This window comes from Onychostruthus taczanowskii, unplaced genomic scaffold (assembly GCF_017590055.1).
Source record: "Onychostruthus taczanowskii isolate IOZ18803 unplaced genomic scaffold, ASM1759005v1 scaffold50, whole genome shotgun sequence".
NCBI lineage: Eukaryota > Metazoa > Chordata > Aves > Passeriformes > Passeridae > Onychostruthus > Onychostruthus taczanowskii.
Genome location: NW_024502569.1, coordinates 523439 through 548904, shown reverse-complemented (window position 1 = coordinate 548904; position 25466 = coordinate 523439). Strand labels below are relative to the sequence as shown.

The 25466-nt window shown below is 35.2% G+C and overlaps 1 protein-coding gene across 2 annotated transcripts in view; it reads left to right on the top strand.

Annotated features, from left to right (window-relative positions):
- NBEA (neurobeachin) overlaps window positions 1-25466 on the top strand; it is a 451755-nt gene that overhangs the window by 354012 nt on the left and 72277 nt on the right. For both annotated transcript variants that reach the window (XM_041416040.1, XM_041416039.1), the window contains exons 45-47: window positions 5420-5535; window positions 14234-14346; window positions 23837-23977. In XM_041416040.1, coding sequence (XP_041271974.1) covers window positions 5420-5535; window positions 14234-14346; window positions 23837-23977 — 370 coding nt within the window. The remainder of the gene's footprint in view (window positions 1-5419; window positions 5536-14233; window positions 14347-23836; window positions 23978-25466) is intronic.

The following is a 25466-nucleotide window of genomic DNA, read 5'->3' as shown; positions in this document are numbered from 1 at the left end:
TTCAAAGTCTGGTTTCCAGACAGGTTTTATAAATGTATAATAAAATGTTTATCCGTGCTGTGAATGTTAGGCAGGATGTGAAACTGAACTTGACCAGTTTTTGTGTTTGCTGAATGTAAATTATTATATATATATATGAATGTGTGGGATTTCACTTCATTTTTTATCAGTGTAGTGGCTATTTTGCAATTTCCAAATTTCTTCCTTTCATTAGTATAATGCATTCTTCTTCTTTTCTTTCCAAAACTGAGGAACATATATATTTTTGAAAGAACAATTGTGGTTGAGTTTTAGAGATTTTCCCATACTATGGACAACTACAATTTTTTATTCCCTCATCAACATCAACATCAAATCAGCCTATGGCCAGAAATAAGGCTGGAAATTGTCACATCTTATATTATAAAAGTATTCCTGTTTCAGGGATAGGTGAGATGATCTTCATGTGTATTTCACTGTGTTGGAGAGGAGACATTTTTTTTGTTTGTTTTTCAGTTCAGTATTAACTTCTGGTCAAAATGAGACAAAAATGAAGAAATATGAGGTAGTGAGGAAACAGCATGATTTTAACAAAATATGGTGCTTTGGGCTCAGACCACTATTTGGCTTGATTTGGCCAAAAAGCCAATGACTTAGTAATCAGTGTAGTGTCTGGGATGAGTGTTCTCTTTCTTCAAGTCATTTCCTACAAACTAAGACTTCACATTGTCCTTGTTTTACCCCAGTGCAAAATGTGGAAATAACTCTGAAGTTTCAGAGCATTTGTAGAATTGCAGAACTGTTCCATTCCCAGATGAACATCATTCCCTGTCATGAGCCCAAGGGTCTCATGATACCTAAGGCTTGATCTCCTGCATGTGCTGAAGTCTTTAGGCGAACTGCCAAATTTCTCAAGTTTTCAGTGAGATCAAGGCAAAGTTGGGGCATTTATTTGGAAGGTGCATCTTGTTAATATTTACATTGTTATTCCATATACTAAAGTAAAAGGAAGTGCTGTCTCTAAATGGAAAGTAATAATATTCTTTTCTGAAATAGAAATGGCCACATATTCTAGCACAAACAAAATGCAAATTTCTCAATCAGAATTTCATATTTACTGTGACATTTTTTACTTTTGAAATTCATATCCTTTGTGCATTATTCAGTGAATAATTGTCTGAAAAGTTTGTTGATATATAATTATTTAGAAAAGTTTCAGCTTCAATATAATATGCAGTTATTTCCATGCCTTTTTGATTAAAGTTCAATTTGAATCGAAATTGGGCTTGCTAGCCTTCAGAATATATCTGGCATATGGTAGTGAAAAGCTTTTTCTTTCTTTTTTTTTTTTTTTTTTTTTTTGTGTAATCAGGGTATGATTTATGCACAATAAAGACTCCATAATCATGGTTCTTTTCTTTTTTCCGCTGTCTACACACCCTTATTGTCTTCAGTAGGATTGCAGTGGAATAACTGAGAGGAAATCTAGCTCTATAACTGCTCCGTAGTCAATCTTTTGTTGATGTTAGAATATAGTTTTCCTTCCTGTGAATATGTTGGCTCTGGAATGCTAATTTTTAAAATTATGTTTATTTGCGTAACTAAAATAAGGCAAAATTATTCTAAGTAACAAAAAGGAGCTGCCATACTGAGTAAAACATTATCCTTTTTTTTATCATCACAGTTTTCCAGATTTAGTTGTAGCTTAAAATATCTTAACAAAACAAGATCTTTCTGGTTGTTTTGCTTAAGTTCTTTAATTCTATTTCTGCAAGTAATATTTCCTCTCTGATACTACTCTGATAAATGTCACCTAGAGTTAATTACAGTATCATATAGTCTTGCACTCATGATGGAAACATTCCAAAGAAGTAAATTACTTTTAATGCAGTACCTGGCTTTTAAGTGTATTTCTGTTTTCCTGGTGAAATCCTGGAATTAAGAAAGGTGAAAGGAAGTAGAAGTAAATGGAAGTATTTATGATCTAATAGCTCAAAGGATTAGAAGCAGGTGAACCATTATGACTTCCTAAGTCTGTAAAGTCTTGCTGTTCAGAGCAAGTCTTCAGTTTGCCTCTGCTGCCTTTCCAAGCAGCTTGTTTAATGCTTTGATTCAACAGAGTTCCAGACTGTGCTTAATGTTACAAAGTAATTACATCCTTAAAATCAGTCACATGTTGAAGACTTCAGTCTGATTTGATAATCAAATTAGTCTGTCTTTGATAAATGCATTTTCACTGTTCCTGAAACAGGTTGCATTGATTGTAGTTTCCTTATGACCTTGCCAAATGATACAACTGGGCAAACAATGCTGTGTCCTTTAACTTCTGCAGCTCCCTATGATTCTACATAGGTAGAGTAATATCCACTTTTTTGGCATGGTATTATCAGACCATTTATGGTTCTAACCACTCAGGTGTTATTTACTGATGTATTTTTATTGAGGGCAACATCACAACTCAGAAATCAACTGTGAGCTGCCTGATGGTTTTGTAGCCTACAGAGATAAAAGAACTGGTAAAAGATACAGTGTCTTCACAACTAAAGATACTGACACCTTCCCCCGAAATTCTGTGAGCTGTTAATGCATTAGAGAAAACAATGGCTTCAGTTAATAAAACCAATAATTTTTTTTCTGAAAAAAATGTATTTTGGTTGTTACAGTAACTATATTCAACATCAGCTCAGCTCTGCCATGTCAGCAGCTTAGTGATGGATTTCCAGGTCTCAATACGGCTGATTGCAGAGGTTGAGTTTTGTGAAGGGAGAGAGATAGAACAACTAAGATATACTTTATGCCATCAAATTATAAAACCCTTCTTAGAACTTTGATTAAAATGAATGTTGGTAAGTTTTTTGCCTTTCCTTGGGAAATTACTTTCCCAAGTCTTTATTTTTTTTTCTCTGAACAGGAGCAACACAATCCATAACATCATGCGAGTGCAAGACACTTAAATATTTTTTGTATGAGATTGCATTAATTAAAAGTGACTGTGAAAGGGGGTGTGTCATAGTCCACATATGGAATATATAGCATCCCTTCCTTCACCAAAATGGCCCAAATTATTTTCTAAATAAATTTAAATGTATAAAAATTGAAAAATTGGATCATTTTGTTGTACATCAGAGTCTTTTGCAGTTCCCATTTGAGTAGATATTTCGTGGTTCTCTAGAAGCAAAGGAAGCACATTTATCTGTGCATCTTCATATTGCTGATGGCATATTGAAGAAAGAAATGGTTTGATCAAAGTTGGGTGGTTTTAGCAAAACAGAAAACAGTGGGTCTTCCTGTGTTAGCTGAAACAAGCAGGTGTGGAACCAATTTATTGCGCATAATTTCTTCCAGTCTCTGCTTAAAAAAAAAGTGAATCTTTCAAACACGGTAAGTATGGAGTAAATAAGGATGTTTTTAGTATATTTTGATTTTCTGTAGAGTTCACTCAAATCAGGCATTCAAATGCAAAGTCTAGCACTTGACAGTTTATAGATTTTTGAGACTCCCTAGGAGATTGTGAATAAAGTCTGAAAGCAGCTACTAAGCTGATACATAAATGTTGTTTTGTCATGGGAGGAGCAGAAAGTCTGTGACATAAATGCTTTGTAAATTTAATGATCTCCTTAGTATTTTTATTTTCTGTGTTCATTAATTTAATTTGTATGTAGCATTAGTCAGAATTTACTGGAAAATACATGTCTTTGAGAGTTGTGCTATAAAAATACTTGTTATTCCATGAAATGCAATATTATATATGATTAGATTTGGATATTTCTTTAGATACATTGTTTCATAAGCATTATAGAAACAACTTTAAAATATTTTGCATTGTCTCCTGTGTACTGCTAAAGTGTATTTACCTTTGATATCCTATAGTCTACTGTAAAATAAGGCTAGCCAAGCTGGCAAGACCTAACATACTGTTATTTGGGTAAATACACTTGCATGGTCATTTTTGCATGCCCAATTTTGGAAGCTGAAATATGGCAGACATTGACAACTTACACACTGGCAATTTAGACAAATAATTGTAATAACTGTAATACACTCCAGTCACATGCCGATACTCACTCATCCTTTCTCTGGAAAAAGAGTTTAATGCATCTCCAGGAGTATGTGCACGTATCTTTAGAAGTAGATGGTTCACATTTTTGTAAACACTGCCCAGTTTGACACCTTGTATATGACTAAGTTTTAAGAAGATACTCAGCTTCTAGAGTCTAGAAACAACACACAGTGTGCCCAGGGTGCAACTGAAAGCTGAAGCATTGGGTGGCCCTATTTAGTCTTGATAAGCTGTGTAAATACTTCTCCATACATTCTTCAAATTCACTGAATTCAGACTACCCATTAGGAATTGTCTTTTTTATTGTTGATGTTCTTAACAGGTATAAACATTTCTCTATTTTTACCCATTTCTAAGATGTAAATTTCTTTTTAAAAAGGTATCTGAGGAGATGAATTTATTTTCTTTAAAAGATTTCCTTGTCTTTCTCCCTTTTTTTATGCAGGAACTATTTTTTCTAGAAATGAGTTCTGAAAAGTGAAACTGCTTCTGCCTGTTGCAGATGTTTTTATTTAATGCATTAGTCTAGATGGACTCTAGTCCCCTATATTTTACCAACCAGGGACAGTATATACAATGGTTAATTTAAGACTTGCTGCATGGTATTTATTTATTGTGATATTGTCAAACTGAATATAGAAGAGTTCAGGTTTTCTGCTTTTCTCTTCCTTGGCATGTATTTTGATTCTTTCTCCCTTACCCAGCCATGTAAGTTTCAAAAAAATGTATGGAAAATTAGTATCATAGACATTCCTGCTCCTCTTCCAAATGTGACTGAAATGCAATTTAGGAGTCATTATGAAGAGACAGGCAGATGAACATGTGAGCAGATAACTGAGTAAAATTTGTTTCTTTCAGAAACCAGGCTGTCAATAGAAATCTTCAAGCTTACTGGGATACAGGAAAGAATCGTGGGTAGTTGACCATAGAGGAGGTGCACAAATTGTGTAATAAATATAGTCAACCTGTGTGATGGAAGCGTATGTCACTTTAATCTATCACTCACTCGCATTAATGAATTTATCTCAATATATCCTTTTGAAACAGGGAAATGGTTTTCCTCTTTTATTCCTTCTGAACAAGCCTGGCACCAGGAGGTCTGCGGTTTCTTTTAATCCCAGTCTTTTATCCAGATTCAGAATAAAATAAACTACAAAATATAATATTCTGATTTATTGCAATGCTGTAGTAGAGATAAAATAAAATATAGTTCCTAATTTTAGACATTTCTGAAATAAGGGTAATAGTGTCTTCTTGACTTCATTAAATGAAATAAAAAAGCCTCTGAGACAATCTGTAATTAATCACACTAAAAATGTTGCCCTACACCTTAACTTTTAATGAGACTCTTAAAAAATCATTTTTAAATGCATTTCCTAGGAGAATCTCTCTGGCCACACCCCGACAACTTTATAAATCTTCCAACATGACTCAGCGCTGGCAGAGACGGGAGATATCCAACTTTGAATACTTGATGTTCCTCAATACTATAGCAGGTAAGGCTCCTGGCTCTTTAATCCCTCATAATATGTTTATGTTTGTCAAAATCTTAAGCAACGTGACTTGATAGAGTACATTTATCCCACTAGAATTCAGCTGCAGCTTTGTGATATATTCTGAAACACACACACATTACATTTTATCAGAAAATGCACAACCTATCACAGAGACTTTAGATTCATGTGTTGCTGTGAAGGCTGTTCCTTGCTCCCCTTCTGCCATTTCCTCTGCTGACAGCTTTGTCTGAAGCTTTATTAGAGTCAACAAACCATTGCCAGAGAGTGTCTGGAAATAATAATGGGAAAATGTAATTTCGCTACTTCATCATTCTCAGCAACAGCAACTAGACAGCAGAATAACAACAGTATTCTGCCTAGTACAGATGTCACCTGGATTGTGGTATGATTAGATTACAGTATCTTTTTTCATTTAGTTCTTTGAGATGAAATATAATATCAGATTAGGTATTTAAAATGAGCAATAACTGCCATAGACATCCATTTGTTACTGGCAAAAGAAGAGCTTTTCTGGCAATTGTCATTAATTAAACATTCAGGAAGATATTATTCCTTTCACCTTTCCCTTTTCTATGTGTTAACTCCAGTGTTAATTTTAAATGTAAAAAGCAGCAGTTTTCTACACCATATACAGAGATTTCCAGGAGGTTGTCTGCTATTATGATTCCTGCCTGTAGCACACATGCTGCTTATGAACCTGCCTGTGGAGAGCCTCATACAGACATTTCACTTCAGTGAGCTTTAATTTGAAACCCAAATTAAATTCCACCAGGCATCACTTTGTACTCCAGTGGTACAACTCTCATCTTTACTTGGTCCTGACTTTTGTGCTCGAGGTTATCCTCAGGCCAGACGTAAGACACATGTAAGTGTGAAGCCCAAAGGTAGCACTCGTTATGCTGACCAGTCTGGGGACAGTTGCTGCCTTCTTCCCAGTAGGGCAGTGGCAGAATTCAGGAGCTGTCAAACTCTCTTGCTTTGAACCCTCAGGCTTTGGCCTCTGTGCTTAGATGGTAGTCATCGTCCATGCATCAAGTCTTACGGATGTTAATAAATGTGTCATCAACTTATCCCAGTGTGATACAGAAGTGTTACCACTGAACAGTTGGAAATCTGAGGGCATGTTTACCTTGTGCAGTGGAGCAAAAAGCAGAATCCCTGAAACTACCGGAGATCTGGGCTGGAAAGTCCATATGGTGAAGTCCAGTGCAAGTTACCAGCTTGGTTCCCAAGCATTTTAGCTGCAGTCCCGCAGATCTCTGCTGGAGGAAAGAGCCCTGCTGGGTGTTTATTGCCTCTGCTGCAGTGCCAGAATGCCTCTATCCTGCTTCTGGACACTGGCCTCTCTCCAGCTGCTCCATGCCTCTCACGCATCCGCTGCCCTTCTAGCGATGAGGAAATGCAGGTGGACCCTTGCCAGCTCCCTGGCTGCATCACCTGAACTTGGAGGATTTACTGGAGAACTGGGAAGTTAGCCTAGGTCCCCTCAGTCCTTGTCCAATACATTACCGGCAGAACTGTCCTTCGCTGGTAATTTCCTTTTTATGTATTCATTTCTTCTGTAAGCAGTGAATTTAAGCTCTTTAAAGGAGAGTAGACAAGAGATAAGCCATTTTTATATAATTTTTTTTTAATTTTTAATCAGTTATGACTCCAAGGTCATTATTTTTTTCGTACCTCACCAAAGCATTCAAACCTGGAAGACAGCATTATGACTGAAGTAATTTAGAAATCGCAGTAACACTTACACTAAAATATCTATCAGTTAACAAGCTTCAGCCTGAACAGATTCCCTCAGAGTATCTCAGAGGTCTCAAAAAAAATATTTTTTGATCTGTTGTTTGATACTAGTACTGCTGGGCAGGCTTAATAGCCAAACACTTGGGGTGATTGCATGAGACAGGATTCTCCTACGGTCATTTAGTGCCACTCAACTGCCTTATAATAGGATACCTTGATATTAGCATTCCAGGTTCCACCTGCTATGACCAAGGTTTGAAGGATTACTGACTATTTGTTATTTTTGGTGTCTGTCCATGAATTTCTGTCCTATTTCATGAATTTCTGTCCTATTTGAAAAAACTGTTTGGTCACTATCCCTAGGAGTGTCTCTCTCTGACTCAAGGCATTTAACTTCTAGCAGATTTATTGGTATCAGTCTCTTACAGATAAACCTAATTTGTTCATGTAATCTCATTGATTAATTGCATTGGATGCCTTGCTCATTTCACAGAATTTTCTACCATCTCATAAAATCTTTCAACAGTATGTGATTTTTTTAAAAAAAATTAGAATAAAATTTATCCTTGGTAGCTGAACTTGCCAGTGACACACAAAAAACCTTTTCTGAGAATAACATCAGAGAATGAAAGCTGACTGAAACCCAACAGGCAATTCCATACATGACAATAAGCTCTTTATTCTAGTTTGGAACAAAACCCAAAGTTTTCCAAGTTTTTGACAGAAGCAAAAAATCCCCTGAAGTTATTTTTTGGAATATCAACGAGGTTTTGTAGTTTTAATGAAGTCTGCACTTCATCTGGAAAGCTCAGTTCCAAAAACTCATTAAGTGCTTGGGGGTATTTGCTAAGAATCTCCTCATAAAGTTCCTGGCAAGGCAGAAACCCACGCACAATAGAGTGCACATGAGCTCGAAGTTTGGTCACGGGGGACAAAGCTTCAAAAAAGAAATATATGTTAGAAAGTCTAGAAATTCTCACGTCCCCAAGCTGATCCTGACTCCACCATTGCATGGCCTTGTACCACCAGAATCTGAAATCTGAAAAACCTCAGGATCGAGAACTGTGAGGCAGCCTGAGTGACACCACTGCTTTTACAGCTGTGCCTGCATTTCTGTAAATCTTTTTGAAAGGTGTTACTCAAAAATATTTCCCTCACAACAGATAGGTGTTTTCTGACGAAGCACTAACAAAGTTAATAACTGTACCAGAAATACAATACTGGAAGCAAAGAACCTCTACTACTTGTTGCTCTGGTTTTGATAATTGCCCAAGTACAGCTGTATTAAACAGACACAAAATCTTATATGTACTGTGGACAGGACCCTCAGCAGTCAGAAGAAAATACAGGATTTTCTATTTTGTACACAAAAATAGAGTACTGAATATACTTGTGACCTCCTTTCCTAAGTAAAGATGTATTTTCTTTTCTTTCTTCTTGGAAATCCAATTTCCAATTACAGTCCTAATTATACTCTTTTATAATGAGATTCCATAAGAAATATCTCCTTATAAGTTACAACTTCTCTGCCAGTAATTGTTAGTGTAGCAGCAATGACCTAGTTTTAGTATATAACTGTTTATTTAAGCAGCATCTTATTCTCTAATGGTATTATTGTTTTCAGCTATTAAGAAATATATCTATCCTCTTTTTTTTATTCATGTTGCCATTAAGCTCCTATTGGCTTATTCAGAAAAATCTGAGCTGTAGCTTAGTCAGAAACATGGAGGTTTGACACTTAAGAATTGTGGATTATCTGCTGGTAAGTGGATGATAAGTAAGGTCACTTCACTGTTTTTTCTTCTCATCCAAATAGAGGTCCACTAACAAAGTGGTTTAGCACATCTTTTGCCCATTCTTTGTAGCTTCCTTTTTTTTTCTTCCAGTGGTGCTTAATTAGTCTCTAACCCTTTACAAAAGAGTAAGAAATCTCTTATGTTTCTTTGTTATCCTCCTCTGAAATTACACACGAAGCAGTAGCCTTGGAAGAGTGACGTTCAGAAGTGAGGGTTCTGACACCAGCTTATTTCTCTCATTGTGACATCACGCAGCTGGGTCCTTTCCCACAAGAAGTCCTTACCTGTTTATTAATACTGTTAATTACACAGACTGGTTTGTCTCTGTACAACAGAACTGCTGAAATAAATAAACTAATCGCATCTTAAATCTCTCCCTGGTTTGCTGGTATGTCTGTCCTGAGAAGCATGGCCCCTGGCTGTTCTGTAGGGCCTTAATATTTGAATCATCCTCCTGAAAAATATCCATCATTCCATGGCATTTTCTTTAATTCTTACATCATCCTATTATCCCCCTATAAACATTGCCATGCTTCATGTTTAGATTAATTGTTTCTGCTGTGATCTGTGCTCACAGATCACATATGCTTAATAACTTTCTACTTCAGCTCCCAAAGATCTCTCTTTCTAGATAATTTTCAATATCAATATCCAATCCTATGTGTGATTGCAGGCACTTGCATTGGCCTGATGTCTCATTGCAATTTCAGTTCGAAATCTCTCTCCATCTTCAAAACTCTCTAAAGCCTTGTTTCAACCTGTTTCTCTGGCCCTCTAGTCAGCTATTTTCTCACCTCCCTCTTCTGTTTCCAAGCTCTTCACCTCTTTCTTGCCCTCTTTTCTGGCTCGAGCATATTTCATCATGTTTACAGTTCTGGGCTTTCCTCCCAAAGGTAAACCCTGCACTCTGCTACTTATCAATCAGTCTCAGTGTTATACTCTCCATGGCCCTGGTTTTTGTCCTGGCTGTGTAGACATAAGTCTTCCTGGTCACCTCACCCCTCCTCCCTCTACCTGCTTCATTCTCAGGGATCCTTTTGTTTTTGCTGTGATTATGCTAATTGTCCTTTCTGCATGGGACCAGCATATATGTCAACTGAACCCTCTGTGTGATATAGGAAACAAGTAATTCTTACTATTCTCAATTAAAAGATTATTAAAAAGAGTGCTTAAAAGTAATCCCACTGCGGCAAAAGGTATCAAGAGGAGTGATAAAAACAAGTTGTTTTTTTCATATCATTGCAGTGCTCACTGTTTTAGATAGAAGCCTAGATTTCAAACCTATTTCTCGGTACTTAACTAATTTCTGCTGTTTGATTTCAAATTGCAGTACATTAAATGTGTGCTTGCATTTGTATTTATTGGAATTTTAATTCTTTTAAATCCCACATGCCACTGCTTTTAATAGAAATGAAGAATAATTGCATCCATAATTTTTGTGAGTAATTTCTTCTAGTGGAAAGGGATTATTTTAAAGGTTTGTGGAAAAAAATGACATCCTCATTTAGGTAATAAATTCAGATGAACTTCTTCCCCTTCACATTTTTTTTTTTTTTTTTGCCTGTTTAGCATTTTCCACTTTTTTACTCTGTAATGTACAAGCCCTCACTGGTTAATTATGTATATATTTAGCTACTGCATGTGTTGGGCTTATTATTGTCATCTAATTAGATGTAACTTGAACTACTTACTTCTAGAAAAATCATTAAAAATTCTTTCCTAATGACCTAGAGATGACAAAATGTCTGTAAAGTGTGAAGAAGCAGACAAGCACAGGAACATCGCTCTTAAAGAGTGTTAATCCAGATGCTGCAATCATCTAATTAAACAATATTTTGCTGTCATTAACATTTTCACCAAGGAATTGCAGTTATAATTTCTTTGTCAGCTGTCTCTAGCTCACTTTACCTTAGAAACTAAAGTGCCATATAAAAACATTAAATTGGATGGTTTAATTAAAAAGTTTTTTTTTTTTTTTAATGAAGAAACATATCCAGCATTTCTGAGATCTCATTTACTATTCCTCATTTTTATTGTTCAAGTAGATTAGTGTCACAGGGCTTGCGATATTTAATATTCAGCCTTTAATATTAATCTCTGTAAACCTACTTGAGGGGAAATCTGAAGGCTCTGAAAAGGTATAGGGACTACCAATAGTCATACAGGTTTATGTTCTATATTTATTTAGCTAAAGAAAGGGCCAAATAATTCTTGTTGGAAGCACCAGACAATTGATGAGATGGCTAAGTATATTTATCTGCTGACTTTACTCTGAAAATAATTAATTGTGAAGCCAGAACAGATCAAGACAGCATTTCTAATAAAGTGAAGCCACTAATATTTATGCATGTTTAGAATTAGGGATTTGTAATCCCATTATAGGCCTAGACCGCTGTCCTCTGCTCAGATAAGTACAGATGTGTGGTCTTACCTTGTAGGTTTGGTATCCTTTCACAATTTAAATTAGGTTCATCTTCTGGAGTTAGTTTTATTTGTTGATATTAAGGAGGAAATTGTTGAGTTGAAAAAAATACATCACTAAATTTTTTATTGAACAAATTAAGAGCTATTCTTAATAGTTATTATGTTCATAAATAAAACATGTTTTATAAAAATTGAAGTAGGAGAGAAAAAAAAATTGAAGTGGGAGAGAAGAGAATATGTTAGGTTTTTTCACAAGACTTATATTTGCCAAATACATAATCTTGAAGGCTTTATTATTTGCAACTTATCCTACCTAAGCTGAGAGAGAAGCTGCTTCAAATTATTTCTCACTGTGGGGTAAAAAACTGCACAGAGGAGTTACTGCAGTGTTCTGACATGGAGCTAATGTCACATGAAAATTTCTTCAATTGTCTATGCTACAAGTAACCCCTCTATACTATAAGTAAGCAAAAGAGCCAGCAAGGCTCAGGATTGCTTTTTCCTTGCCTTATTCACACAATTATGACTTTCCCATATGGAATGGGAACAAACAGTCAGAATCTTGTTGACTGACTATTGAAATTGAATTGATATGAAATGAATAAGTATCAAAATTAAATGAAATCACAATATGAAAAAAATCTCAATTTCAACATAAAACATAATTTTGTATGACTCTCCATTTCCTTTCAAAATTTTGCAAAAGAATGTTCTAGCTTTTTATATACTTCCATAAAATTATTACAGTTGAAGATGTTTATTACTGTGAGCTCTTTTCCATACAAATTTTGAATCTTCATTTTTGCTTATGCTTTGTAATAGACTACAGTCCTCTCAGTCATTCTCTTCCTGGATCTCAAAGTTCTTTTAGTCTGCTCTCTGCATAAACACAAATGTCTTTCTATTGTGAAAGCTTTTGCATGCTCTTCTATTAACTTAATTAAAGATTCTGATGGTGAGAAAATAATTTATTGTATGAAGTGGTAGTTTTATAGAGGTCTTATTTTAAAGGACCCTAAATTTGATAATCTCAAGAAACTTTACAAGTCATATAAAATTAAACCCTTGCCAAAGAAGAAAATAATATTCTGATTTGAAGGATGTAGACAATGAGGCAAATTTGTCTTCCTTCAAAAAATATAGAGGCCTCTTCCAAAAGTCTAAAAGAATAAATATTCTAGCAGAGCATACCTTTCTTTTTCCTCCCTTACAAGGATAAATTCTGGTATATTTCTTGATGCAGTTGTTTGACACATTCTTGTTCTGTCCAAGAGTTGTTTTGCATTCATTCATTAGTTCATTTGTTCATTCACTGTTGATATTAAAGAAGTGGTTTTGTTTCTATCCATCTTTATTTGTGTATGCAGCACACAGTGCTGTAATTGCTTATTTGATGAAGTTATATTTGCACCTTAATTGTGAACATCTATGTTTTCAGAGTGTAAAAATGAAAACGCACAATTGTTAAGAATATGCACTTCTCCTGTATTCAGTGAAACTATGTACAAAATAAAAACACACATTTTGTTCATCAACTTCTGTTGAAAAAATAAGCTGCATGTAGAGCAGTGAAAGTTTCACATTTCATTAAGGCAGAACTGATTTTTTGTGGAGAATTGCAACTGCTACTCAGAACAAGGAAGCCTGTGTTTTCCTGTGCTGGGTTTTGTACCCCAGGAATCTGTCCAGAATCTGGAAGGAAGCAGTTAGTGAGACAGGGCTGTAAATCTGCTGCAGGACTGGGAATTGTTAACCTGGATTATTTCAGTCTGCTAATTATATTATATAAATACACACACACATATATTTATGATCTGATTTTGTTTTTTAAGACTCATGTTGCATATCATGTGCTTCTCACTATAGCAACAGGATGGACAGTTCTGTACTAAGAAATTTCATTTGTCTTATCACTGAAATGTTAGATTCTACTAAATACCAGAGAATACAAAAATAACAGCCTTTCCCATACACACTTTTCTTTGTGATAAATTCATAATTTTTAGTTCATTGTAGTTGAAGATTGTTCTTTTGAAATGGTATCTATAGATGGTTTTTGCACATTTGAGCTGCTGGGATGACAGCAGTCTTTCTTTCATGATTGAAGAGAGTGGCCTGGGGTACTCAGCTCTGTCTTTTACATGAGAGAACTGTTTTTAATTTTCAAAGTGATTAAAAAATAATGTTACAGCAAACATGACTTTGATCACTTCGATTCCACAGTTGCCATGGAATCTCACCATTTCTTCAGTGAAGAACCATAGGGAATGATGGATTAACATGGACTATCTAGGATAGATTTGCAAACCTCAAATTTACCCCCTTGTTGTTTGGAGTCTCATTTTATCTTTGCCAGCTATGAGCTATGACTTCATGAAGTTGCTAGGAACGTAACAGTCTAGTTCTTTTGAATTTCTGCATTCATGACATAAAAATGTCTTAATGGAAATAAAAAGGAAAATGTTTATTGGCATATGGCGCATTTTAGTTGATCTTAAAAGATACTGTGCTGTTTAAATTATTTCAGTTTGTGTGTTAACTTCTGGTTCAAGATAAGTGCACCCAAATGGCTGCTTTTGTCTAGAAGATGTATACCTGTTTCTGTCAAAGTGATGGGAACTGGGAACCTGTGATGCAACAAATGTAACCACTACATTTTTTCCTAGCTGGATAAGTGGGCATTATTTCCTAATTCTTAAAACTTTCTTTTTCAATAGGACGAACGTACAATGATCTGAACCAATACCCTGTATTTCCGTGGGTTTTAACAAACTATGAGTCTGAAGAGTTAGACCTGACCCTTCCAGGCAACTTCAGAGATCTTTCAAAGGTATGTTTCATTCTTGTTAAAGAACAGTAAGTCAGCCCTTTTAGAAAGGCATTTTGTTTTATATTTATAGTCTCGTCAAGCAAGGTCTTTATCTTAAACTCATAAAAGTCTGAAATAGATGTTTCTATTTTAGAGCTATTTTATACTGAATCTCTATATTATGCTGCTTCCATGTCCCTGACTTATCTGGTTCCAAATCTGCAATTCCTCTGTACCTTCTGACTTATAGAACAGGAGTGCATCAGACCACTTGATCTCACTCATTATGCCTCTTAGTTTATAAAATCTGATTCTTTGGAAATAAAAAGCTCAGACTAATACTTCACTTTATTTTGCAGTGACTAGAATAGTAATATAATATCAGCATCTTTTTTTGATTTAATAGCTAGTAAAGGGGTATTTTGTATTTTAGATCCTGGAATATCTGATCCTTATTGTTATTTGTTGGGTTTTTTTCTGTCCAAGCTGATTTGAGCACTTAGTGCTTTACAATAAAAGAAATTCCTAGTGTTTTTTTTTTTTTTTTCTCTAATGGCACCACATTGTCATCAATACCCAGCTCTGGTACTCTGGTTGTGTTAACAGACTGCAGAGAAGGTCTGTCCTGGCCAAGCATAGCATATGGAGAGGCCCTACTTTTGGCCAGCTAAAATAAAGACGAAAAAAAAAATAAGAGGTGTCAAAACTGAGCTGTGGGAAATATCATTCCTTGTTGCTATCAGCTAAGAAAATGTATGCACTCTCTTGCCAGTGAAGGTGGCAAGATAGTGCAGAGCCCTGCAACATCCTCAGTGTGAGGTTTCTGTTGTCTGGTGTGTCAGCTTTCTTGCATCCTTACCACAGCTCCTCAGCCAAGAGGGGGAAGTTGCTTGTACAAATTGAGTGAGGCTCAAAACCACAGGAAGCTGTCACTCATTGCCTTTAGGAGCAAGGCTGGAGAGGAGAAAATGACCCCCAAGGCCTGTTCTGCAGTCCTGTGCTGCAGACCCTGCATTCCCTTCTGCTGCTGGGCAGACATGAGTGTTTCTGGGGTTTATGCTTTAAGTCTGGATTTCTTTCCTCCTCTCCCTGCAAGCACACATCCTGGGGAGCAATGGAGACATCCTGCCCTGGATATTTGACAGTTTCATCTCTGCTGGAAAGAGTGTGCTTGCAGTACCTCCAGATGTGTTGTAACCATTCCTGGAAGCCTGCTTTTGTAAGACATCCAAAATAATTTGAGTAGGACTTGAATTCATAATAGTGGATAGAGACACCTAAGCTTACACTCCTTTTTTTTTCTTAGACAAATAAAAAAATAAATAAGCAAATAAACCCAGAATTTACAGTACATTCACAGTATACCTCAAAAGGAAATAAAGTGCTTGATACTTCCGTTAGGTTATGTAAAACTTCTGACCTTTCACAGTATTATAGGTATGTTTCACAAATGTGTTTTTCAGTTCTGTAACACCATTGAAATCTGTGCCAAGAACAATCAAAGATCCACAGACATGACTTAAAAAAAGACCTGTGATCAATTTACACTGGCTTGTTCCCTAGCATGTATAAAAGTAGTGCTGGTTTAGAGTTGTTCAGAAAGATAAACCTTTCATTAAGGTGCTTACACTTTTCAAAATCTCTCAAACTCACTTTCTGGACATATTAATAGCACTGCATGTGGTGAAGTGCAACAGGGTTAGACAGTGTCTCATGAGTCCTTCACTAGGTATTTAGTTTGGTTCAATCCAAACTTTTACAGCAATCTACTAAAATATGTAATTGCTACAGGAAGTAGTGTGATAGCTGAATAGATGTGTTTTCCTCATGAGTTAGTAAAGACTCATTATGGAATTAGTGCATGTATAGCTTATTAAGTATCACTGTACTGTTATTAGTGTTCTCAAAAGGAAATGTAAAATCAAGTCCATGACTATTTATTTTTCATCATGAATTCATGCAATGTGCACCTTTTCTTGCCAATTTGAAAACTTACCAAAAGCTATTGGTGGTTTCCTCTGGAACAGCTAAGGTTTTGACCACTGAAAAGCCTACACAGAACTAGTCAAGGAAAATGACCTTTCCTTTCTGGCAATATCTAGGCTCCATTTATCCCATGGATGTATGAGAAAACACAGGTGAAATCTGTAAAGTGTTGTGGAATACCTCAGCATAAAAGGGTTGTAATTGTCAATTTTTTGCAGTATTCATTATGAAAAAATCTGATAGATTTCATTTAACCATGCTTTTAGAAGGAAAAATCAGTTAATGATTTATTTTAAAATGCAGTGGCTGTTTAGTATGGAATGCCTGACTTGGGCTTTTCAGCATTACTTGCATCCTGTTTCAATTTTTGCATTATCAGTAAAAATCTTAAAAATTCAAATGTCTCTGAGGTATTACCTTCTCAATTCTGTTTTCATTTTCAATATTGTCTTGTATCTGTGAGTTCCTTCTTTTTTTTCTCATGGAGGTGAATCGTGGGTAGCCTGGTGCTTAAAAGCAGGAGTTAGAAATTTATTGTTAATATTGAAGGAGGTTTTGCTATCAAGATTCAGTGAGACCTCTGAGGCAGGCCCACTCAGTATCCTTTCCATGAGGAGCGACTTCCTTCTGTCAGATTTTGCCCTGCAATGGAGACATGTTCCTGCAGATTTGATGGCAGATCAGAACCTCCAGCTAAACTGTTGATGGATAAAATCTCCTTTGTCAGTTCCTGACCTTCTGTCTCTCTGTAAATTTTGCCCTTCTTAGTTTCACAAAACCTCTGTCCTTGCTATTTAGCAATTAATAATCCTCGAACAATCTTTTGAAATTATTTAGAATTTTAACACTATTGCATATATGGTAAAAGCCCAAAAAACCAATGAAATTAAAAGAGAAGTCACCTACCATGATTTGTTTTCTTGTTTTAAAATAGTTTTTGTAGTTAAACATAGGTGCTAATTCTAGCTTTTTAAAAATATTTTGTGTATTCTTGCTTGAAGTTCATACAATACTCTAGTGTCAGTTCTGATAATTGACTACACAATTTTTCAAATTTTAAAATTTTGGCTTCCAGGCTTTCTGTATAAAATATGATACATCACCTTTGTGATATCACAACTCCTAAGAGAACATCCATATCAAAAGCAATTCATATGTTTTTGGAGATGAAATTAGAGGTGTTTGTCTTGCTTAGGATGTCAGTAATGGAGTAAAACATGCACTTTTGCAATTATTCCAAACTTAAATATTTACATTTGTGCAAGGCCATCTTGAACATGTAGCTTGTTCTTTCCTTCCATTGCATTTCATTCTGGCTTTATGTGCTACTCCTTATTGTGGTATTTTTACATCCAGATGTTACTTGTTCTCTCAGAACAATTATGTTTAAATATTAGTCTGAAAATTCTTCTGTCCTTTTTCTTTTAGGTGTTTGGCATTTCTGTTCTGAAAGCTTTTTGGTTTTTTTTACTTTTATATATAGTTTTAGATTTAAAACCAGGGTTCATGGGCATGGAATGTGCTGTGGGAATGGGATATATTGGACCTCTCATTTGATTAGACAGTGTAGGTTCAAGTTTTATTCATTACATATACAAGGTTAAAGGTTATATTTATTGTTTGACAGGATCAAAAGCTAATGAAAGAGGCTGTCATAGATACATAGATTATCTTTTCACTATCAAACCATCAGGTGATCTGCTTATTTTCTTCTTTGTTGAGATTTCCTTTAGAAGAATACTTAGGATATTAAACATTAGTCCAGGAAAGATGTACAGAGCTCTTACTATGCAGTGATTTTTTTGTGAGGTTCAAGTCACTTAAAATGTGGTATTTTGTTTGTATAAAATTGTATGAATTTTACTTCTAAATTATAGTGAATGCATGGTTTTGACATGCTGCATTGTCCCTGCTCATTAAAGTGTAAACGGGAATTTCTCCTCATTTATTTCCAGTTATACATCCTGTTAAATAAAATGATTCTTCACCAGGCAAAGTAATACTAATATTGACATGTGTATGAAACATCACACACCCATTCATTGAGTGGAAAAAATTATGTTTTGTTAATATAGAAGGTGTTTGACTGATGGGTGGTGATAGGAATAACCACTTTTCCTTATTACTGTGCCATTTCAAGAAAAGGAAGTGATAAAGCCCCAAGGCTTCTAAATGTAATAATGCAAATGAACACATCCAAGTGTGAATATTTCAAGGCAACCACACTTAATACTTCTAAAAATGTATATGCTGTAGAATGGAGTTTATGGGCTTTTAAGAGCCCTTAATTGGAAAAATGAAATAATTTTCTGTAAAATTAAACTTCTCTCTTTATCATATGCAACTTTTGTATCAGCAGAAAGACTACACACAATTAAAGCCACACTATTAAATGTGTGTTTTTCTTAAATAAACAGTTCATTTACTGAGTGAAGCTCTAGTACTATGAATCTGTGAATGCTCTTATATTTGATATTGTTGATATCTGCTTTTCATATTAGGATGCTGAAGAAAAATCTGTTTACTAATTTGGATGCAATTGCAATTTATTTTTAAGTTTAAAATATCATCCTAAGACAGCTATTTATAGGTTGTTGTTCAGTGGGTGTTTTTTAATAAAAAAGCAAGCAGTCAGGAAAAGCTCAGTCAGTTTTCAGTTGGAGCCAAATAAAGCCAGGTTCCATATACCTTTGTACCAGGCTACAACTTTGTGCAGTACAACACAAAAAAACTGTCAAAAAACAAAACAAAACAAAACAAAACCCCCAAAAAACCCCCAAAAAAACCCCAACCAACCAAAAAACCCAAACCAAAACAAACAAGAAAACCCAACAGATAAGGTAGCTGTTGCATGAATTAGAGTCAAGTTAAGCAGAATATTTCAGTGGCTAGATAAATGGGATGCTACATTCTGTTCTGCTCTCATGTGGGAATATAGTTCTGTAGATATTATTCTATAGTTCAAGTAGATATTACATGAGCTAGCATAACAAGTCCACTGGATGTAAACACTAGATATGAGATGTATTGACAATATATTTTGACTTGTTCAAAGGCCAGATATCTAAAGAGATTAGCCAGGTAAAAAAAGTAAGATGTAGTAGTGTGTTTTTAATATTACAGTAAATGCTTGCCTTATTTTTAAATGGAAGAAAGAAATATAAAATAAACTGAAGCAGCAAGTTTTAGTACATCAAAAGTGAAGTGACTGAATAGGCATTGTCTACAGTGACTTGTTCTCTTTGTTTGGAGTAAAGAATATCTTATGAAAACATTATGTGGGAAGTTAATTCTATTTAATAGGAGTCCTTACAGAGAGAGTTTTGCAATAAAAAAACAAATAGTGTGTTTGGAAAAAGCATTTTATAAAATATTATGAAAGAACGTTTTAAATAGTGTTCAGAACAATTTATTTTACTCAAATTCAGTTTCTGTATTTGTCTTGAGGTTAAGATATGGACTGAGACAGTGTATAGATTGAGGTTTGCCTTTGTATTGTTTGGGCAAGTCATTTTAATCAGTGCACACACCAACAGAATCTCAGTCAAATGGAAATAATATTATTTTCTTCCATTACGTAAAGTTACAGGGATTGATCCATAAATAAAATGTAACTTCATTTTATAGCCATGATATTAGATTAAAACTGAGGTAGTTGACCTTCTGGGCTGAGAATGGCATAGTAAGGCTATGAAAAGTGACCAAAACTCCATATATCCTACACAGTTCACAAGAAACGTGAGAGACTACCATTAGTGCAGAACTTGTCATTTAATAGGACCCGTGCCTCATCAGAGTAAAATTGGGCTAGCTGCTAGTTTATCCAACTGAGATGTAAGGTGTTTGCAGAAATAACTTTGTCTTTACTGAAGGACGAACTCATACCATTACCCTGGTTAACAGTACTTTACCACATGGATGTTAAAATAACACTAAAGAAGCCAGGGGCAGACCTTGCAGAATTTACTCCCTGCTATTTTATTTATGGAGTGGTTTTTGCTTTCAGAAAGTGCCTGGACTTTTGGTATACAAAAGCTGTTCTATTTGGGGTTAATCAACAAGTTTTAAAATTGCACAACAACAACAACAACAACACCACAGCAAGAAAAAAAAAGAAGAGAAATTTGAGCACTTTCCATTAGCACTTTCAATGCGCATGGTTTCCTGAATCTGGAGAGATGTCCTTTACATTAATGTGCAGAGAGGTTGTTCACATCAGTGTCTCCATGACTGCACAGAGCAGGGAGATCAGATGTTTCTTGTATTTCTTTACTGCAGGCCAGAGATAACTTATGTAAGGCTGAAATAGAAGCTGCAGAGTTGTGTAAGCACGGGCAGCTCCCAGCTCTCCTCCCCAGGCAGTGCTGCACTGAGACACTTGTGCCGCTTCTGGGATCCCAGTTGTTATCCCCACATAAACAGGGCCATGTTTGCACACTACCCCCTCTAGAGCAGCTCGGGGACTTCCAGATCACCTTCCTACTGCAAACTATAGACATACCTAAGCAGTCTCCTCATGGACACTATAAAGGTTTGTGGAATGAGAGAAATTAACCCATGTCTCCTGAATCCCAGGCTATCAGACAGATCACTAGCTCATCCAATCCAGGATCTGTCCTGAGAGGTTGAGGGGAGACTTTATAGCTGAAGAAAAGCTCTTCCTCCCTCTCTCTCAGGAAAGGACCCCAAAAACGATTCTTCCCGGAGATTTTCCCATGAAAATTGCAGTGTCATGCAAGAGCAGAAATTACTCTCGTTGGTATTTCACTTAAAGACTCCATTTTATTCAGATGATGTTTTGTGCATTTCAGGATTTTTCTTCAAATAAATCCTAAAGTAATTGAAAGGGGGAAAAAAAAGGTAATGACTCTGAAAAGAATATTGTGTGAATCCAGAATACAGATTTTCAGGTTTATCATTTAGTACAATTATATGTTGTATATGTTCTGAAGGTAGATTATTTTAAGTACTTGTACAGGCATTTTGATATGAAAATGGGAATGCATGATCTTACATCATTATACCTTTTATCTTTTAAATTGAAGTAGCACCTCTCGTTGAACAACCTAGAAAACATGATGATATGTTTGCATTAGTGTTTTATATGACTTTAAAAATTTTTGTCAAATTTTTGAGAGAAATAACATTTTTATTAAATATAACAATATTAAAAAGTTATTTAAAGGTACTGATTAAACCACCATTAATATTTTGCTAGTGTATAAAATAAAATACCTCATAATTATTTTGAGCATCAGTTATACCTCACAGGCCTTGTTACTATAGTCAATTTACAGTGAATAATGAAAACACATCCCTTATTTGATGAAAGACTTCTAATCAGCATCAACTGTGTTTGGAAAGGCCAGGAGTTTTCTATATTTTCAATCTTGTGCTAATCATCATATTCATTCTCCACTGTGCCTACAAACCTATATGTACAATGATATGATGACAGATGACGTCTCTGTCTTCCATTCTTCTCAGAATTCACTGCAGCGTAGGATAAGATGTACCTTTGTAGTGAAGGGAAGAGATATTCTCAGGGTGTTTCTCCATTACCAAATACAATCTCACCAATTTGTCTGCTATTTTGTGTTCCCTTCTCAGAGGGGGTGAACATTTAGTTTTAATAGTCTACAGTGTGAATTATTGCTTTAGCTCTTGAAATGTGCAGTTGGGAGTGGAATTTTTTCTGCCAGAGAAGTGAATGCATACTACCTTAATGAGGGAGGTGTCAGCAGGTTCCATCCAGTCCCCAAAGCAATCCAAGGCCTGATATAATTTAGCAAAGTGGACATATATCTGCACAGTTTGTCAGTCTAATGGGAAAGGAATGTCTCTTTCAAGGAAGCTGTTGAACAACCATTTTTTATATGAAGATAATTTAAAGGCTATAATTCTGCCAATATGTTTCCTGACACTGGCAGGATGTGTAACAAAACCAAGTATAACAAAAATGCAAATATTTATTTTTTCCTATTGCCAGTATTTGGGAAACGAGCCTGGAAAGTGTTAGGGAATGGCTCATACTTCTCTTTCAAGAATGTGTTGTGAGGTCTTTCAGCGCAGTCTGCACCAGATAACACCAATCCTTTGGGATTACTCAATCATTTTACACATATGAGAAAACTATTAACATCTCCACGACACAGCAAAGTATTAAGCATCCTGAGTTCTTAATGTAAAAAATACTGAAATCGTAATGTTTTAAAATGTAAAGTTTCACCAAAGACTGCTATTTTAAAACAAGATCTAAATCAGAAAATATCATGCTCTATGTCAGCCTTTTAAGCAGCCATCTCAAAAAACATAGCAATGCTGAAAGAATAAAATACTTGCAGCTTTAATTTTTTTAGTTACATATCTACTGTAGTGAAACACAGAGATTTGATCTTGTTCTGGTATTTCCTTTCCAAATTACTTTGGATTTTAATTCAGTAGAAAAATTTTGCAGTGCAATAGAATGGGAAAATACTGTTAGCATTTGGTGAAAGCCCTTGCCTATATATATATATATATATATATATATATTAATGCCCTTAATAATATAAATTCTAATGAAACGTTGATTAATGCAAATTGAGTAATAATTTCAAACTACAGTAAGTTTAAATAATTATTTGGTGTGGAAGTGTGCTCTCTAAGGATTAAACTCTGGTTATTTGGTTAATTCTACTATAAAAGCTAAAATCTGTATTTTCGTTATCCAAGTACCTTTTGCATCACACAGTAACAAATACTTTTTGTAAAAGCTTCTGAGATAAAGTGGGTTGAAAAATCATAAAAAGCTTGTATTCCTCAAGTAGCCACATCAAAACCAATAGTCTGTACTACTGCCTTACATCTTTTGTTTTTCACCTAATTCATATAGATTGTCCTTTAAATTTGCCCAGAATGGACTTTGAATTTGTGAATAATTTCTGCATTCTATTCTTTTCAAGTACAAAGCTTGTTTGCTTTGTTCAGTAAAACGTGGCTTTGTTCAGTCAGAAAGTACACCCAGTCCTGAGGACTATGCATGGTTTTAAAGTATTTCTGCTTAGGATCACAGACACCATCAGCAGTTCCGCGTGAAATCTTTTCATCATGAACTGTGCATTACAAAGTATCCTGTGCGAGCAAAAGTCAGTTTTCATTAGCTGTGTGATTATGGTGAATGACAGCAACAGAAATATTAGTTTGGCCTCAATGCATTTTAAATGCAGTTTTAGAAGTCTATTTCCAGAAGAATGTTACTGAACTAATTGGGAAACAACTTACACTTCAAGAAGGTCTTGAAAGTTTGCAGATGTGGATCACTTATATTTGTCACTTAAAATAAGGAAACTCATAAGACTTATAGTACACAAAGCCTTTGAAAATAAACTCTAAGCTTACAGCAATCTCAGGGGTTACTACAGCATGGAATGTGTTTGGTTGCAGAGTCTCCTGTGCAGTGAATCTTAATGCAGAATTAACTTATGCCATATCAGACATGCTGCCCTTCAGCTGATAATATATTTGACCTCTTATTTCTTTGCAGCCTATTGGTGCTTTGAACCCAAAAAGAGCTGTCTTCTATGCAGAACGGTATGAGACATGGGAAGATGATCAGACTCCACCTTATCATTATAACACCCACTACTCTACATCTACGTCTACCTTGGCTTGGCTTGTTCGTATTGTAAGTATTTCTGGATCCTGGTTTTCATGGATATCTTTATTTACGGCATCTCTTCTGTTACTTACCACTGTTTTGTTTTGTTTTGTTTTTATGAAAGCACCTTTCTATTAAAATCTCATTGTTCTTCCCTACCTTAAAAATCTCAGAAATTCTCTTGATATTCTTTATATGCTCATTTTTAGTGATCAGCAGGTCCTTCCTACCCAAACAATACAAAATAAATTAATCATAAAATTGTGCTGGTATTAGGATGTATACAATGAGAAAAATGCATCTAAAATTAAATCCACCCCCAAAAAAATACCTCAAGACAGAAATCTGATACTGCTCGTACTCATTTTTTATTTTCAGCTAGGGACAGATCCATGCAACATTTAAAAAAAAAAGCCTTTTGTAAGAACATTAAACTGTCACATCGAGAGGGGAATTATATATTTTTTATATTAAAGCAACATTGAACAATGCAAATGAGCTATGCTTCTAAATTAATTAATATCTCTACAGTTTTTGGAAATGTGGAAATGTGGATTCTAATTTCAAACCGTTATGTCAGTTCTGGAAACCTCATGCTCCTATGACCAAAACCAGATCAAGGGAAGGGGACTAAACTTTAAAGATAGAATTAATCTGAATTCAGTGTATGTGTTATCACAATTATTTACAGAATAAAGAGTGTTGATGTGACACTGAAGGTTTCACAGAGAAACCTGAATTAATGAAAAGTTGAGTGCCTGTGTAATTACTTAATTTAAAGTACACCCTGCCAATAAAAATCTGTTGCATAAAGTGTATTCTAAGCATGTTTTGCCTAAAACAAAGCAAAACAGCCACACAAAGCTTGATAATCAAGTTTGAACTCATCTTAGCTTCCCTTAGGCATACATGTTCATTTTTTTTCTGCTCAGAAGGGAATTCATGTGTCTGTGAGTTCAGGATATACTTCTTAAACCATGGGAAACTAAGTGTTGATTACACTCCTGTATTGGGTGACCACTGTATTCCTTTTAAGTGTTGCTAAATTATTCATCTACTGAATACATTTTATGGTACACTTTGTTGCCTTAAAGTAGATTAAAACCAGTAGTTTTATTTGGATGTTTGTCTATTAATTTTGGCTGCTGTACAGCAAAAGATCCCCTCTTGCTAGTCAGCAAATTCTCAGCGCTGAAAGTCTGGTTACAGGCTCAATGTACAACACACCAAGGAGTATTCACTTCCTGCATTAGGTTAACTCAATGTCATTTTTACTACTGTTCTTTATGTAATACTGTAGATGGTCTTGCTCTCCTTGTGTTCTCATCTAACAGAGCAAGAGAACAAAATCTTTGTCTTGATGGCCTTGCAATATAGACTGTACAAATTACATTTGTTAGAGCAAACAATATATGTGAGGATTGAAAGCAGAGGTGGAAACCACTGATACCCAAAGAAGAGGTTGCCAATGTAAAGGTGAAAACAACAGATAACTTAAATACAGGGACACTCCTAC